This window comes from Macaca nemestrina, chromosome 2 (genome assembly GCF_043159975.1).
Source record: "Macaca nemestrina isolate mMacNem1 chromosome 2, mMacNem.hap1, whole genome shotgun sequence".
In the NCBI taxonomy this organism is placed as follows: domain Eukaryota; kingdom Metazoa; phylum Chordata; class Mammalia; order Primates; family Cercopithecidae; genus Macaca; species Macaca nemestrina.
The window spans coordinates 148,718,953-148,736,336 of record NC_092126.1 but is presented as its reverse complement, the minus strand read 5'-3'; the positions used below and the strand labels follow the sequence as shown (position 1 = coordinate 148,736,336).

Below are 17,384 nucleotides of genomic sequence, written 5' to 3'. Positions count from 1 at the left end.
CTCCTCTTGTAAGAATCACTGGGGGGATCAAGGAGATTGCCCCATCGTCCTTTGCTTTCAGAGGCATTGCTTGTAAGAATGTGACGGATGCCACGTGGTGTAGACACGGAGGATTTGGGCCAGCACACTGACACATACCCCCCAGGCAGGCTCCTCAGCCACACTAGAGAAGCACACTGTGTTTTTTAGTTTGTCATGTTTGTCTTTATTCATCTTTCCGGATCTTGGTCCCCACCGCCAGCAACCACCCATCCCACCCCCAACTCCCATTGTCCTTAACACCCAGAGCCAAAAGCCTCTTTTCCTAGGTCCGGAGTCCTCTCTCCCACTGGGCAGAGCCTCAGTGTGGAAAGGGAATCCCTGGCCCCCAAGGCGGTTTTCTCTCAGCCGTCCCCCGCCCCCCCACACCCCCTCACCCTCCTTCAGAACTGACATGGCTCCTGCCTCCCTACCCCGGCCCCAACCTCTCCAGCCTGGACTGGAGCATAAGCACACTGCTCTTTCTGGAGTTCTGGAGAGGAAGTGGGAAGACCGCCCTCCCCCATCAGAACAGGGGTTAGAGGAGCTCTCAGTCAAGGGAAAGCATGAGGAGGAAGAGGGACGCGCGCGGGGACTGGGCTGGGACTTCCGGCTTGTGAGGCAGGGAATAAGGCTTTTCGGCCAGTCGTCCTCGAGGCACCCCAAGGATTCCAGGGTCTAAGGCTCATTCCGGGGTTCTAGCCAGTGTCCGTTGCATTGCGGCCGCAGAAACTAGCGACTGCGGTGGAGCTCTGCTCAACCTAGGTCTAGTCGGGCGGCCTCTCGTTCCAGCAGGCTGCACAGCTCTAGGCGACTCCGCCTGCGCTGCCGCGCACCGAGGCGGCCCCAGCTGGTGGCCTCTGCGGAAGGCCGCGCTTCCAGCGCCCGCAGCAGGCGCGGCAGGTCGCGCAACAGGCGGTAGCGAGGCAGGGCGCGCAGCGGCGGGGGGATGTCGCCCTTGGTGCAGAGGCGACTGAAGTAAGCGAGCAGCAGCGGGCGCGGGGCAGCGTGGAGCAGGGCGAGCAGGGGCGTGGCGCGGGGGTCGGGGCCGCGGGCCGGGCGAAGGCAGGCGCTGCTCCACAGCAGCAGCACCGTGCCCTGCTCCCGCGCTACGCGCGCCCGCGCGGCCCAGAGCCACGGCAGTGGGCCCACGCGCGCCACGTGCCTCCCCTCCCACAGGTCCACGATCACGTCGCGCCCGTCGCCCAGCGCTGCCCTCAGCAGTTCAGCCAGCGCTCCTACCAGGCGCCGCTGCGCCTCGGAGTCCGCGGCGTGCAGGAGGAGCACTGGCCGCGCTGGGCCCGGGCCTAGTGGCGGGGAGCAACAGATGAAGGGGTGGGGGCTGAGAGACTACTCAGCCCTCTCCTCCCCAGCCTCTCCGGATACCGAAGGTTCTCGCCTCTCCGGCCCCGCCCCTTGTTTGCTCTGGGGGTTGGTACCAAAAGCAGCCCTAGCCTATGGGCTAATTAGATAAAGGCACCCCTTCTGAAAAGAGGGCTAGGGCTCCAGGCTGAGTACAGCGCAGGCTGGATTTCTGCCCCACTAGCCTTTTGTCCAGAGACTTAGTACAGTGACAATCTGCTCAGAGGGCCCTTTGCCCTGCCTTAACCATTCCTGCCCACTTGGGGGCCTGAGGATCCCTGCCTGGGTAACAAGAGACTGGGTGCAGTGCAAAGAGCTCAGACAGGGGAGGGTGAGGGGGCAGCTAGCCTCGGAGCTGGGCAGGTCTGACTACTCAGGTTACCCCCAGGTGAGCTTACCTGACTGTGGGCGCCGGCAGGTGAGGGCCAGAACAACACCCAGTAGGGCGAGGAGGGCCAGCAGTGCCAGGATCAAGAGCCCCAGACGTCTGAAAGACACTGAGTCAAGCAGGGTGAGGCCAAGCCCAGTTCCTCAGTGCCCAGCCTCCCTCTTACCTCCCCCTCCCCAAGAACTCACCATCTGGACACAAGAGGTGCTTCCAAGCAAACTGGACATCTGACCGCCACACCTGAGGGCACAGAGTCCCCCAGCCCTATGAACCAGACATATTCTCCTCCCCAGGGAGCTGAGTGAAGTGTGGAGCTGGGGGAGAGGGGAGTTCCCACTGGCTAGGAAATTCTCCCCAGGTGGGTTTGTGTCTGCTCCAGCTCCTGGCCTGGCACAGCACAGGGCAATGGTGGCAAACTCAAGTGTGACAGGGGCCAAACTCGAAAAGTAAACTCAAAGTTGACCAGGGCTGCTGTGAGCACCTGGAGAGCACAGGCCCTGACTGAAACAATCAGACGGCGCTGAGCTCCAGGCCATTGTCACCATGCCAGAGTGCGGACACCCGGCACTAGGTTTTTCTGATTTTTCAACAGAAGTCAGAAATCCAGCTTTGTTTATATATGTAAATGGCGGTAAGTAATTTCGATTCAAAACACCGTGCTGGCCAAACCAAACATTTTTGCAGAATGGATTTTCCACAGGTGAGTGCTACCAGGGGAGTAGATGCCAGGGCTCTGTATGTAGAGTGAGAGTAGGTTTCCTTACCAGCACACAGCTCCCTGGCCTCAGGAAGGGAATGATGAGGTCTAGTGTCACTGGGCTTGAGCCCCGGGCCTGTAGAAACAAAGATCAGAAAGGCTCTCCTGAGGGAGGTGAATCTGGCCCTGTCTGGCCTTGAGTCTTTGCCCCTGCTATTCCTCCCCACCATACCCCCAGTCCTACGAGGTTTAGGCCAAGTGCCACCTCTGACAAGAAGGCTTCCTCAGCCACTCCGGCTCCCACTGATCTTTCCCAGAGTTCAGCTCCTGCTGCAGTCAGGTGTTTGTCAAACAGACAGACTCTGAGTATGTCCTCTGTGCCAAGCCCTGAGGAAAGAAGGCGGGTGCGGACATTGTCTTTGTCCTCTAGCAGCTCACAAACCAGGAAGGCTGCCTCACTTTACTCTCCTGCACAGCTGAAGAGGTATCACAACATGTCATTGAAAAGAATGTAAGTTTTAGGGTCAGGAGACCTGGGTTCAGGCTTACCTATTGCCTTTGTAGTCCCTAACTGTGTGGTCTTTGCATGGAGGCAGGTTATCTCTCTTTCCTAAGCCTCACTTTCCTCATTTTTATTTTTATTTTTTTATGTTTATTTATTTTTTGAGACAGAGTCTCGCTCTGTCATGCAGGCTGGAGTGCACTGGCACAATCTCGGCTCACTGCAACCTCCACCTCCTGGGTTCAAGCTATTCTCCTGCCTCAGCCTCCTGAGTAGCTGGGATTACAGGTGCACGCCACCACGCCCAGCTAATTTTTGTATTTTTAGTAGAGACGGGTTTTGCAATGTTGGTGAGGCTGGTCTTAAACACCTGACCTCAGGTGATCTGCCTGCCTCAGCCTCCCAAAATGCTGGAATTATAGGCGTGAGCCACTGCGCCTGGCCTACTTTCTTGGTTTTTATGTGAGGGATAATAATCTTTATTTTACTGGGTTATTGAGAGCATCAAATGGGTATATGCACATGAATATCTTTTTAAATAAACTGCAATGTATATTCATGTATTGGTAACAGCTATTATTAGTCTGTGAACTCCTTAACTGTGTTATATACTTTTCTTGTATCTCCCAGAGCCTGCTACAGGGTGGGAACAATGCATACTAAATTGGACAGAATTTTAATTAAAAACATTTTTTTTTTAGAGTCCGAGTCTCATGCTGTCACCCAGGCTGGAGTGCAGTGGCATGATCATAGCTCACTGCAGCCTTGGACTCCTGAGCTCACACAGTTCTCCTGCCTCAGTGGGGACTACAAGTGTGAGACACTGCACCTGGCCATCTTAAGCGTGACTTGGTCTTATATACCGTGTTACTATCACCTGTCTGCTTGGGAGCCCTCATACAATGCAAAACAAACGTATAAGCTGCAAGTGAGCATTTAAGAAATAACTGTTTGAAAGTGCTAGTCATGCTTAGTCAGCTTGGTGCTGTGGTATTAAGGGTGTATTTGACTGTGGTTTTTATATCAGATACATGGAAGATAGTCTGATAAAGTGCTCCTAGTCATGTAACAGGTGAAATTTGTCAGTAGTTTACAGGATTGTGCAGAGCCTGTCAGCTGCATGGGCTCTGCCTCCTGGGATAGATAACTTCTGCACAGGTGCCTCGTGGAGGCAGGAGAGTAGTGGTAGTGGACAGCTGGGTTCAAGGGAAGGCATCAATATAAAATGTTGTTTTGTTAGGCTAGAGCAGTGGTCCCCGACCTTTTTGGCACCAGGGACTGGTTTCATGGAAGAAAAGTTTTACACAGAGGTTGAAGGGGTTGGGGTTGGGGGAATGGTTTCAGGATGAAACCACCTCAGATCATCAGGCATTAGATTCTCATAAGTAGCTCACAACCTAGATCCCTCACATGCACAGTTCACAATAGGGTTTGCGCTCCTATAAGAATCTAATGCAGCCACTGGTCTGACAGGAGGCGGAGCTCAGGCAGCAATGCTTGCTCACCCTCCACTCACCTCCTGCTGTGTGGCCTGGTTTCTCACAAGCCACAGGTGGGTACTGGTCTGCGGCTCAGAGATTGGGACCCCTGGGCTAGAGAACACCTGAATGTGGGAGGGCCAGTCCCTTGCCTCTGTTATTCCTGTAAATTCAGAAACTGAAAGGATTAGAAAATGCTCCCTTAACTTGCAGTGAGCCGAGATCGTGCCACTGCACTCCAGCCTGGGCGACAGAGCGAGACTCCGTCTCAAAAGAAAAAAAAAAAAGGAAAATGCTCCCTTGAGGAATCTACTGTCAGCAAGTCAGCTGAACAAAGGCTGATCACGTAAATAAAGTAAACCAGATGGTAGAAGTCAGGGATTTGTTTGTTTCTGCCTTCCCAGGGTCTATCTCAATGAGGTGACAAGGAAATTGAGGGCTGTGCTCTGAGCAATAGGACCTAGTGGGGGCGAGGCCATACCTGGCTGACAGTGTACACAGGGGGCACCAAAGTGTCCTGCCCCAAGCCTGGGCGGCTCCAGGCAGCACTGAAGGTGGCATGCATTCTTGAGGAGAAATGAAGAATCAGCTGCTGGGCCTGGGTATCCATGCTCACATTCCAGGATGTGAGAGACCCTGTTTGGGGCAGGGTGGGGGTGTTGATAGGAGTTGGGCTTCGGGTGATGAATTCAGGGCTGGGCTGGGGTTCAGCTTGGTCACAGTTGGGTGAGGATGAAATGGGGCAGGGGTTCCCAGCAGAGGTCACCTATTGGCTTACCAGTCTGGTGGGGGCATTCAACATGGCTGCTGTTTCCAAAAGAGAACTGAGAAATATAGGAATGCAGGTTAGCAAGCTCCAGGCAATACCCACTACCCCACATCTCTTCTCACCCATGGTTGTACCTTGAAGCAGAGCTGGGGGTGCAGATCCACCTTCTCCAAAACATACCACTGTGGGAGGAGAGAAGAATTCATCAGGGAGAAAATTCCTGGGCCCCAGTCCTGCCCACCCTGGTCCTGGGGGAACCTGTCCTCACCCCGTCTGACTCTCGAGCCGTGGCATTTGGGAGGTCTTTGCAAAGGGTATGCCAGTCTTGCCTCTGGCAGAGGGCAGCTTCCAGCTTCAGGGGGCAGCGGAGTGTCAGGGCCATGACCATCTGAGTGTGCTGGCTGTAGTCAGTGAAGTGCACTGACTTCCAGAAGTCCGAGCCATCTGGGCAGGTGGTAGGGTCAGTGGGTGAGGGTCAGCCCTGCTTCAGCCCCACCTTGCCACCCACATCCTGGGGGCAGCAGGAGATGATGTTTGTAAAAGTAACCAGTACTGTTCCTGGCCTGAACAGGTACTCAATCAATGAGCATCCCTTTCATTATCTGTCTTTTCTTTTTTGAGACGGCGTCTCACTCTGTCTCCCAGGCTGGAGTGCAGTGGTGCGATCTTGGCTCACTGCAACCTCTGCCTCCTGGGTTCAAGTGATTCTCCTGCCTCAGTAGCTGGGATTACAGGTGTGAGCCACCAAGCCCAGATGATTTTTGTATTTTTAGTAGAGGTGGGTTTTCACCATGTTGGCCAGGCTGGTCTCCTGACCTCATGAACTCCTGACCTTGTGACTCACCCAAAGTGAGTCGGCCTCCCAAAGTGCTGAGATTACAGGTGTGAGCCACCACGACCGGACCCCTTTCATTACCTTTCTGTTTTTCGTTTTTGTTTTTTGAGATGGAGTCTCATTCTGTCACCCAGGCTGGAGTGCAGTGGTGTGATCTCGGCTCACTGCAACCTCCGCCTCCCGAGCTCAAGTAATTCTCCTGTCTTGACCCCCCGAGTAGCTGGGACTACAGGCGCGCACCACCATGCCTGGCCAATTTTTTGTATTTTTAGTAGAGACAGGGTTTCACCATGTTGGCCAGGTTCGTCTCAAACTCCTGACCTCAGGTGATCTGCCCGCTTCAGCCTCCCAAAGTGCTGGGATTATAGGCATGAGCCGCTGCGCCTGGCTTCATTATCTTTCTATCCAGGGTCTCTCTTCTCTCCTTCCCAGGCCTCCATTCTGGCCAGCTCCTTGCTTCTCCTCCAACTCAAAATCTGCTTAGGGTCCTCTCAGAACCAGGAATGTCTTCCCCTTCTATCTCTCCTGTCTAAATCCTGCCCTTTTTCTGACCCCAGCTCAGATGCCACTCCCTTTAAGAGGCCTTCTCTGCTTACAATGGCCCTTCTGGGGCTTCTCCCTTTCCGGAGTTCTTGCCCTACTACACCTTAACTATAACCCTGCCCTGTAAGTTCTGTAGGCTGCTTTATGCGATTCACTTGTGTCCGAGTGTCCTGCCTCTCCTTGAGAACAACATGCATACAGCACTTCAGACATCACCAGCCACTTTCACATGTAATATTTAACTCAGGCTTCACAAACGCTTTGACGGCAGAGCAGGTATTGAGATTTTACAGATGAGGAAAGTGAGGCTCAGAGAAGAACAACTGACAGAGCTGGGATGGGAACTGGGTCTTCTGGCCCATCGTCTTAGGACACCATCTCCTAGGCCTCCTATTTCTGAACTTCTCACAGTGCCTCAGTGCTCAGTGCTCTCTGATCTATTGGCAAGCTGACTGGTAGACTTGGCAGCCCTTTTCCTCACTGACTCCAGGGAAATACCTGTATGCCTTCTGGGGGCTTCCCCCAGCAAACGTGTGAAGTGTGGTGTGTGTGTGTGCGTGCATGTGTGTGTAGGAGACAGAAAGAGAAAGGGAATGTGTGTGCACAAGGGTGCATGTCAGCAGCACTCACAGGCTTCCGGCCAGCTCTGGAAGGGACATTTTTTGCGCCTCACAGTGTCCTCTTGCAGGTAGGATGCCTAGGGGGACAGGGGAGCAGGTGGGGAGGGTCAGAGGAATGGCTTTTCCAATCTCACTCAGACCTAAAACTCATTCTGGCTTTACTTTACTGTGACGCAAGCTGCCTGAGCTGGCCAGGCACCGAGTGGGAGGGGGCAATGTGGGGTGGGGGCAAGGGTAGGGAGGAACTCCAGAGCATAGGAGAGGGATAAGCAAGTGAGGGGCTAATTCCTTTCCTCCTAAAGAGAACTATCCCCAGAAAGAAGTAAATCCTGAGGTTGCATTCCTCAGTTTTGGTCTTCTCTGGCCTCCACTCTCAGCCATCCCCAAGGCACCCAGTGCTCTGTGTTAGCTCCTGACTGGAATGCCAACATGCCCACCTGCTGTCCACCCTGGCAATTGCTCGTGGCTTTAGGTCTCTGCCATCATCCTCCCTTAGGTCTCCCAGGTGACAATTTCCCTTGCCTTTTCTGTCTAGTCCATAGAAAACTTTCTGATATGTTCCTTAGACTTGTAAAGAGAAAAGGAGGACTGCCACAGAGGCCTAGAGGGGGCAAGACTTTTGGGGGCATATGCAACCCTGCAGTGGCCATGTACACGCTCCTTCCTCGACTCCTCAGAACACATAGCGATGACAGCTGCCTATTCTGGCTCTGTGGGCTGAGGCCAGGTCTGGGCCAGGGAAAGCTGGGTTTGGATGGGGCTGAGGTTGGAATCACCCTAAGAAGGTCCAATGTTCAGCAGCACCCTTCCACCTCTGACCCCGTGTGTGGCTCACAGCCAAGCTGCTGCCACTCTTCCTAAGCATGCCAGTAACACTCAGTCCTTTTTAAACCCAGTTTACTGGAGATATACTTGACCAACTGTGCCACCTTGGCGACTTAGGAGCAGAGCCATGGACAGCCCACACCTTTTCCTTTGCTCACCTCTATGCACAGACAGGGCAGAAGGAATTCATAAGGCAGCTCTACAGTGTGGCCCCCAGACACAATTTTCTGTGGATGAAACAACAGGGGAAGACAAAAGATGCCTGAGAAAGAGCATAGGCACACAGACAAGGGCAGAACAGCGCTGGGATCTTGGCCAACACACCCTGTTTTCCCTCTTATATGAGATACCTCTTCTGATAAATCTCTCAAAGGTTGTCTGCTTAGTAATCTAAGCATTAGCTCTAGGTACTCTAGGTGGAGTTGCGGGGAAGGAGACAGGGAATACCTTCCTTTATTGTGGCCCTACTGTATGCCAGGGTGTGTGGTGAGTGCTAGAAGCATTAAATCAATTCACTCCATGCTAGCATCACAGTGAACTTATGAGGTATCCTCACCGTTATAAAAATGATGAGCTGAGGGTCTCAGGGGTACAGCAGCAGTCCCTGCAAATGGTACCAACTGTATACAATGGCATCCATGACAAAGGGAAGTTGAGGTGGGATGTTGGGGCCCAGGTTGGGAGAATGGGGGACATATCATTCTCTGAGTGGCAGGAACAAAGGGAGGGAGATGGAAGGGTAAGACAGATGTGACCATTTTGTTATGTTCTCAAACGGTACAACCTCTTAGGGGAGCTGAAAAGGCTTTTAAATTTTTTAATTAACAATTATTTTCTCTTACTTGTCACTAACTTAAAGCTCAAGAAAAGGCTTCTTAATGCCTAAATCACACTGAGGATCCTCTCATTAGGGGTAAATACCATACTAATTTCTCTGCTCATTCATGGTCATTCATGTCTGCTCCAGTTCTCTGCCTGCCTTTCCTGTTCTTCCAGGTGACAAGGCCCTCTGCCCTTTCTGTCTAGTCCAAAGAAGTCTTTCTTTTAATTTTTTTTTTTTTTTTTTTTTTTTTTTTTTTTTTTTAGCAGCAGGGTTTCACTATGTTGCCCAAGCTGGTTTTATACTCCTGGCTTCAAGCAATCCTCCTGCCTTGGCCTCCCAAAGTGCTGGGACCACAGGTGTGAGCCACCATGCCATGCCCAAAGAAGTCTTAATGATAGACCCTTCAGCTTGTAAGGAGGTCCTGGACAGTTACCGTCCCTTTCTGGGCCTCAGTTTCCCCATATGTACAATGGGTGGCCTCTGTTGCTAGCACTGTGTGATCGGGCTTTTTACAGGGGATGACACGCCATACCTGGACATCATAGGGACTGCTCAGCTCCTCACACTCCAGTGCCCACTGGTGACAAAGACGCACACTGACCTCAGGGCCTGAAGGTATGTTCACCCGAATAGCCCGGGCCTCGGGCAGCAAATCAAAGGAGAACTCGGGCCCTGGGGAGAGGAAGGACTCAGTAGCCTTGTCTCTTGCCCTTAGCACCTCACCACTCAACTGAACCCATCTCCTATTGTACCCAGTGCCCACCTCCGTGCCTTTGTGAGTCCAATCTGGGAAGGCTTTCCCATGCCTCTGGATCCGAAGGTTGGGTCCTTTTAGAGCGAAGTCCCTTGTGGGAGATGTCTGGGGAGGGGATGGAAATGTGATGGCTCTTCTCAGACAGGCGACGACTAGGCAGCGGCTTCCTCTAAAGGCAGAGAAAAAGGTTGGCCTCGGGCCAGGAATCAGGAAACCTGGCTTCTGTTTCTGCCTCTGGAATCTGAGGTACTGTGGCAGCTGCTCAAACTCTTTTGGCCTCCCTAGCTGTGTAATAGACAGAATACTTCATCTCCACACTTTCTGTCTCACATGGCTGGAGAACCAAATGAGAGGCCAGAAAGCAAAGGTCTGTGGGGCATTGGGTAGGGCTGGAACTGAAAGGGAGAGTACCTGAGCAGGTGCTGGCATCTTGTGTCTCCTACAGAAATTGAATGTGGAAGACTTTTTGGATTTCTGTACCAGGAGGTGGAAGAAGCCCCACTGAAGACCTGTGCAGGGGGGGACATACTTACTATCTAGCCTTCATTACCCCTCCCCTACCTGGAGATATAGCCCAGGGTTAGATAGTAAGATTTTATTTTATTTTATTTTATATTTTATATTTTATTTTATTTTATTTTATGACGGAGTTTCGCTCTTTGTTGCCCAGGCTGAAGTGCAATGGCACGATCTCGCCTCACTGCAGCCTCCACCTCCCGAGTTCAAGTGATTCTCCTGCCTCAGCCTCCCGAGTGGCTGGGATTACAGGCATGTGCCACCATGCCCAGCTAATTTTGTATTTTTAGTGGAGACGGGGTTTCTCCATGTTGGTCAGGCTGGTCTCGAACTCCAGACCTCAGGTGATCTGCCCACCTTGGCCTCCCAAAGCACTGGGATTACAGGCGTGAGCCACCACGCCTGATAGTAAGTCATTTTAAATCAAGGAGGGTAAGGATGTCAAACTTCTTTAGTCTTGAAAATTATGATGCAGGCCGGGCGCGGTGGCTCAAGCTTGTAATCCCAGCACTTTGGGAGGCCGAGACGGGCGGATCACGAGGCCAGGAGATCGAGAGACGATCCCGGCTAACACGGTGAAACCCCGTCTCTACTAAAAAATACAAAAAAATTAGCCGGGCGAGGTGGCGGGCGCCTGTAGTCCCAGCTACTTGGGAGGCTGAGGCAGGAGAATGGCGTAAACCCGGGAGGCGGAGCTTGCAGTGAGCTGAGATCCGGCCACTGCACTCCAGCCTGGGTGACAGAGCAAGACTCCGTCTCAAAAAAAAAAAAAAAAAAAAAAAAGAAAATTATGATGCAGTCAAGAAAGGATTGGCCGGGCGCGGTGGCTCAAGTCTGTAATCCCAGCACTATGGGAGGCCGAGACGGGCGGATCACAAGGTCAGAAGATCAAGACCATCCTGGCTAACACGGTGAAACCCCGTCCTCTACTAAAAAGTACAAAAAACTAGCTGGGCGAGGTGGTGGGCGCCTGTAGTCCCAGCTACTCGGGAGGCTGAGGCAGGAGAATGGCGTAAACCCGGGAGGCGGAGCTTGCAGTGAGCTGGGATCCGGCCACTGCACTCCAGCCTGGGCAACAGAGCAAGACTCCGTCTCAAAAAAAAAAAAAAAAAAAAAAGAAAGGATTAATTTCTTAAGCAGAGAAAAAGCTATATATACAAAGATATTCATTTTAGCATTCTTTTATTTGTCTCGCTCTGTTGCACAGGCTGGAGTGCAGCGGCGCGATCTTGGCTCACTACAGTCTCTGCCTCCCTGCTTCAAGCGATTCTCCTGCCTCGCCCCCTGAATAGCTGGGACTACAGGTGCCCGCCACCATGCCCAGCTAATTTTTTGTATAATTAGTAGAGACGGGATTTCACCATGTTAGCCAGGATGGTGTGGATCTCCTGATCTTGTGATCCGCCTGCCTCGGCCTCCCAAAGTGCTGGGATTACAGGCATGAGCCACCACACCAGCCTCTGCCTCTCTCTCTTTCCTTCTTTCTTTCTCCCCTTCCTTCTTTCCCTCCTTCCCTCCTTCCCTCCTTCCTTCCTTCTTTCCTTCCTTCCTTGACAGGGTTTTGCTCTGTCACGCAGGCTGGAGTGCAGTGGCACAATCACTGCTCACTGCAGTCTTGAACTCTTGGGCTTAAGCAATCCTCTCACCTCAGCCTCCTGGGTAGCTGGGATTACAGGCATCCACCATCACGCCTGGCTAATTTTTGCATTTTTAGTAGAGATGGGGTTTCACCATGTTGACCAGGCTGGTCTCAAACTCCTGACCTCAGGTGATCTGCCTGCCTCAGCCTCCCAAAGTACTGGGATTATAGGCATGAGCCACTGCATCCAGCCCTGTGGCATTATTTCTAACAGCAAACATTTAGAAAAATTAGACACTGCCAGTTCTTTTTTTTTTAAGACAGGGTCTCACACTGTCATCCAGGCTGGAGTGCAGTAGCACTATCTTAAGTGACTGCAACCTCCACCTCCTGAATTCAGGTGATCCTCCCACCTCAGCCTCCCAAGTAGCTGGGACTTCAGGTATGCACCACCACATCCAGCTAATTTTTGTATTTTTTTTTTGTAGAGATGGGGTTTTGCCATGATGGCCAGGCTGGTCTCAAACTCCTGGACTCAAGCGATCCACCCACCTCAGCCTCCCAACGTGCTGGGATTACAGGTGTGAACCATCACACCTGGCCCAGAAACTGCCTTTTTTTTTTTTTGGAGATGGAGTTTTGCTCTTGTCGCCCAGGCTGGAGTGCAATGACACGATCTCGGCTCACTGCAACCTCTGCCTCCTGGGTTCAAGTGATTCTCCTGCCTCAGCCTCCTGAGCAGCTAGGATTACAGGTGTCCGCCACCACACCCTGCTAATTTTTTGTATCTTTAGTAGAGACGGGGTTTCACCACGTTGACTAGGCTGGTCTCAAACTCCTGACCTCAGGTGATCAGCCTGCCTCAGCCTCCCAAAGTGTTGGGATTACAGGTGTGAGCCACCACGCCTGGCCTAGAAACTGCCAATTCTTAAGCAATGTAAGGGCATTTAGTATGTACCAGGCACCGAGCTGAGCAATTAAAATATAGAGTAAGAAAGAAGATCCTGCTTTACAAATAAATGGTAATAACAATAAATCCATAGCTTTTAATTCCAAGAATCTCAGCTGAAAAAAATACCTTCATAAAATTGTACAATTGGATTCATGAATATCAGTCATAGTGTGCTATTTTAGGATAATCCAAGTCCCCGTTGAGGTTACAACAAGACAAATATCTATTCTAGTAAGTCCCACTTGCTCAGCCTAGGCGGTCGCTCAAAATGTTCTCTTCACTGAGAATGGCCCAAGGGCCTGTTTCTCGTACCTGAGCGACCTGACAGCAGATGTTGGCACAAACAGCGGGAACAGTGCCAGACTCGCACACACCAAGGCTTTGTGGAGAAGAGGGCCCACCAGGTGCGGCAAGGGATATGGGCAGAACTTCCTGGGAAAGATGGAAGGGAAAGCAAATGATAGGGTCTAAGAAGGTCCCTCCTACCTCAGACAAGCTGGATTTGAGGCCAAGCTCTGTCACTTACATCCTGGAAGTATGACTTGGGGGGTTATAGGACCTGTCTAAGGATCAGTTTCCTCATTCATAAAGTGGGTCTGTTATAAAAATCAAAATAGTAGTGCATGGGAAAATGTCTTGTGAAGTAGAACATACCATAAAATAGGAAGGATTATTGTTGTATTACTGATAGAAGTGAGGGATCAGTTAAGGGGAGGAACCAACATATACGGAGCACTTGGAGATTTACCCATGTTTCTCATCTAATCCTCCTTACAGATCAAAAGCAACACTGCCTTTAGTGTACAATCATTTCTACTGTGCTACTACCCCTCAGAAACTGAGGGTTAGTTGGAGGGGTTAGGTGCACAGTCTGAGGCCACACGGGAGTCTGGCAGAACTGCAACGTGAATCCAGGCTTGTCATGATTCCAAACTTTTTCCTTGATATTGTGGTACTTCCCAGGTTGGGAACCGAAAATTAGAATGGAGGGCTTGCTGGGCATCTGGAGAAATAGTGGGCGTGGGGAGGAGCAATGGGGCAGGAAACGTGACTCACCAGTGAAACTATCATCCTGAGGCACAGGGCCCAGTAGGGAAAAGAAAGGAGAGAGCTATTATTAGGACGGACTCCCATAAGGAGCATTCTTGGGGTCTTTGCTTCAAATCAGCGAATTCTGAGTCCCATAGCTAATAGCCCATACCCTCTGGCTCTTACCTTCCCAGCTCCACCCTGTCCAGGCCGTCAGCACAAAGGACCTTGGCTACCCCTTTGAGATTATGTAGAGGACACATCGAAGCTGCCACCAGAGCACAGGGACTGCAGAGGTAGCACAGGGCGGGCAGGGGAGTGGGGAGCTTTATAGCTGTGCTAGGCAGGTGTCCCTACCTGGCAGCAGCACCTTACCATGTGGGAGGCCAGAGGACAGCGGGTGTTCCAGTGGGGCAGGTGGGGACAGCCAATCGCAGCAGAGTCAGAGAGGTCGATGACTACCAGGAGGAGAGGCAGGAGCAGGGCTGACGGTCTGAAGCTCCCCATGGGCTTCTGTGCAATTAGGGCTCCCAGAACATGGCTGCATGGCCTGAAGGTGGGTGGCAGGGCCTTGTTGTGCAGCAGCAAAGAACACAGTACCAGCAGGAGCCCTCGCCCCAGCCTGCCCTGGCCCCGCCCTGCCTGAAAGCTCCTCCTTGATTCCAACCAGCCAGCCAGGCCACATTCCTTCCCCTCCAAGTGGAGGGACTGAGGAAAGCTTGTGCCCCCCAAAACCCTACTGCCCCCCACCTGAAAGACAAGGGGCTCCTGCGGTGACTGAGAAGTAACAGGAAAGGGACTAGCATCAGGTTGGGGGACGCACGCATTTCTTAGCCCCTCCTACTCCTGAAACACACTGCAGATCTGACCCACCCATCAGCACACTGTTGAACTTGTGTCTCCCACAGACATGTGCTTCACCCCCTCACTTAGAGAATTAGTCGAGCTCTTAAGCACTACTCAGCACTGGGTGCTGGAGATACAGAGGTGACTGAGGCACCATTTAGAGTGGGGAGGAAAAAAAGCACTCTAGGATGCACGTGAAACCCATATGTACCCTGGCTTCCCACCTGGTTAACTCTCAGGACTATAGCCAAGTTCTCTCTACCCATGAGCCAGGTCCAGCTCTTCTAGGCAAAGGGCTCCATACCAAAGGGGCCCCTAGCTTCAAGGACCCACTAGTCAGTACAGCCTGCTCAGGAAGCCCCAGAGCTCATAGCTGAGCCCTGGAGTGGAGGGAGCGGGCCCCACACATTGACCTGATTTCCTGTGGTTTCCGGTGCTGGAGAAAGGCTGACGAGGCTCCATCTTTGTGGGAACCCTCCCCATCATCCCACAGCTTCCTCCCACTCATGGAGCATTTGAGCAGCTTCAGCCCTCACGTTGGTAACACACACACTGGAAAGAAAGTTGGGGGCACACCTACCAGGTCAAAGATCTTTTTTTTTGAGACCAAGTCTCACTCTATCGAGATTATTTTTAGGCTGGAGTGCCGTGGCACAATCTCTGCTCACTGCAACCTCCACCTCCCGGGTTCAAGCGATTCACTTGCCTCAGCCTCCCGAGTAGCTGGGAGTACAGGTGCCTGCCCCATGCCTGGCTAAGTTTTGTATTTTAGTAGAGACAGGGTTTCACCATATTGGCCAGGCTGGTCTTGAACTCCTGACCATGTGATCCTCCCACCTTGGCCTCCCAAAGTGCTGGGATTACAGGCATGAGCCACTGCGCCTGGCAAAGACATCTTGAGATTGTTACTGTCCCCTTGCAACTCAATCTAGACCACCTTTCAGTGGCCTAACCACAGCCTGCTTTCGACCAATTCTATTCTTGTGTTTAGGTTCATTGTCTGAAGGCTGCATCCTACCCATTATCCTAAAAGTACCCTCTAGCTTTTTGAGTTCATGAAAAGATAAAAACTCTTATCCTTTATGTTTCTCCAAACCTAGTAAGGAAGCAGACCACTACTACTCCTGCTGCCCTCCTCCCCCCACCTTGCCTAGTTCACAAGACAGGAGTAAAGGGAGAAAGAAACAAAAGTAAGATAAATAGCCAGACAACCTTGGCACCACCACCCGGCCCTAGGAGTTAAACAAAGTAATAATAATAACATCAACCCCTGGCCTAAACTACTTGTGTTATCTGTAAATTCCAGACACTGTATGAAAAAAGCATTGTAAAACTTTTTGTTCTGTTAGCTGATGCATGTAGCCCCCAGTCATGTTTCCCACGCTTGCTCGATTTATCACGACCCTTTCACGTGGACCCCTTAAAGTTGTAAGCCTTTAAAAAGGCCAAGTATTTCTCTCTCGGGGAGCTCGGCTCTTAAGACGCGAGTCTGCCGACGCTCCCGGCCGAATAAAAAACCTCTTCCTTCTTTAATCTGGTGTCGGAGGAGTTTTGTCTGCGGCTCGTCCTGCTACACTAGCAGTAGGAGAAACATAGGGGGAAGTATGTGCTGCGTAATTGAATAAATGTCATTATATATTTCATCTATGTAGTTTATCTGTTTCACACTTCACAAAACACTTTCATATTTAATCCTCCTAACCCTGTGAGACAGGTAAGTGATAATTATTGTTTTCATTTCATTAAAAGAGAGATAAGGAAGCAGAGGGATAATGACTTGGACAAGGTCAAAGTCTATAGCCCAGGGAGCTGCACTTTTGCTAGGCCCTTGCAACTCAATTCTCTCTTTTTTTTTTTTTTTTTTCCTGATCCAGAGTCTCACTCTGCCACCGAAGCTGGAGTGCAAATGGTGCAATCTCAGGTCACTGCAACCTCCACTTCCCAGGTTCAAATGATTCTCCCACCTCAGCCTCCCAGCCTGGCCTCCCAAAGTGCTGGGATTACAGGCATAAACCACAGCACCTGGCTTTTTTTTTTTTTTTTTTTTTTTTTTTTTTTGAGATAGTCTTGCTCTGTTTCCCAGGCTGGACTGCAGTGGTGTATTCTTGGCTCACTGCAAACTCCGCCTCCTGGGTACAAGTGATTCTTGTGCCTCAGCCTCCCGAGTAGCTGGGATTACAGCTGTACACCACTATGCCTGGCTAATTTTTGTATTTTTAGTAGAGACAGGGTTTTGCCACGTTGGCCAGGCTGGTCCTGAACTCTTGGCCTCAAGTGATCCATCTGCTTCGACCTTCCAAAGTGCTAGGATTATGGGCATGAGCCACTGTGCCTGGCCCCAATTCTCTATCATCCTATGGTCTTCCCTCCCACAGCCTCATCTTCCTCTGTTCTTGGAACCCAAAAGGGTCTGCCTGACACAGACCTGAACACAGTATGCCTTTTGGCCTTGAAGCCCTTCTCTGCAAACAAAACAGTAAGATCTGAAAAGAGGAAAGGGTGGTTTGGCCATACTAAAAATAGGTTAGAGAACCTTCCCCCAAATTCTACCTAACAGTGGTTTAGATCTATATAAATAATGAGGTCTTTTTTTTCTTTTCTTTCTTTTTTTTTTTGAGACAGAGTCTCACTCTATCACCCAAGCTGGAGGACAATGGCGCAGTCACCACTTACTGCAGCCTCAACCTCCTGGACTCAAGTGAATCCTCCCTTCATAGGCACATGCCATTTTGCCTGGCTACATACAGGGTCTGGCTATGGTGCTCAGGCTGGTCTCAAACTCCTGGCCTCTAGCAATTATCCTGCCTCAGCTTCCCAAGGTGCTGGGATTACAGGTGTGAGCCACTGC

The 17,384-nt window shown here is 51.4% G+C and overlaps 1 protein-coding gene across 4 annotated transcripts; it reads right to left on the bottom strand.

The window, feature by feature from the left end:
- Positions 1-185: 185 nt before the first annotated feature.
- On the bottom strand, positions 186-16,126 carry LOC105477676 (interleukin 17 receptor E). 4 transcript variants are annotated; one of them, XM_071092181.1, is made up of 17 exons: positions 14,441-16,126; positions 14,066-14,240; positions 13,718-13,733; positions 12,974-13,093; positions 10,026-10,123; positions 9,624-9,783; positions 9,393-9,532; positions 8,196-8,264; positions 7,223-7,289; positions 5,483-5,658; positions 5,349-5,396; positions 5,224-5,269; positions 4,927-5,081; positions 2,533-2,601; positions 1,957-2,008; positions 1,779-1,877; positions 186-1,325 (listed from the first exon to the last, which is right to left on the bottom strand). In XM_071092181.1, exons 1-17 carry the CDS (start codon positions 14,515-14,517, stop codon positions 775-777), a joined length of 2,118 nt encoding a protein of 705 aa, XP_070948282.1. In that variant the 5' UTR covers positions 14,518-16,126; the 3' UTR covers positions 186-774. The 4 variants fall into 4 exon arrangements, with proteins under 4 accessions (XP_070948282.1, XP_070948280.1, XP_070948278.1 ...); XM_071092179.1 differs by lacking the exons at positions 12,974-13,093; positions 13,718-13,733; positions 14,441-16,126 and having other exon boundaries at positions 14,066-14,285; XM_071092177.1 differs by lacking the exons at positions 10,026-10,123; positions 12,974-13,093; positions 13,718-13,733; positions 14,441-16,126 and having other exon boundaries at positions 14,066-14,302.
- Positions 16,127-17,384: the final 1,258 nt, after the last annotated feature.

Excerpts from the sequence above, each read along its gene's own strand:
- LOC105477676 (XM_071092181.1), bottom strand. The coding sequence starts at position 14,517 with ATGCGTGCGTCCCCCAACCTGATGCTAGTCCCTTTCCTGTTACTTCTC. Across the intron at positions 7,290-8,195 it reads TGCCCTGTCTGTGCATAGAG|GCATCCTACCTGCAAGAGGA; the intron begins GTGAGCAAAGGA and ends CTGTCCCCCTAG. Across the intron at positions 1,878-1,956 it reads GCACCTCTTGTGTCCAGATG|TGTCTTTCAGACGTCTGGGG; the intron begins GTGAGTTCTTGG and ends TGCTTGACTCAG.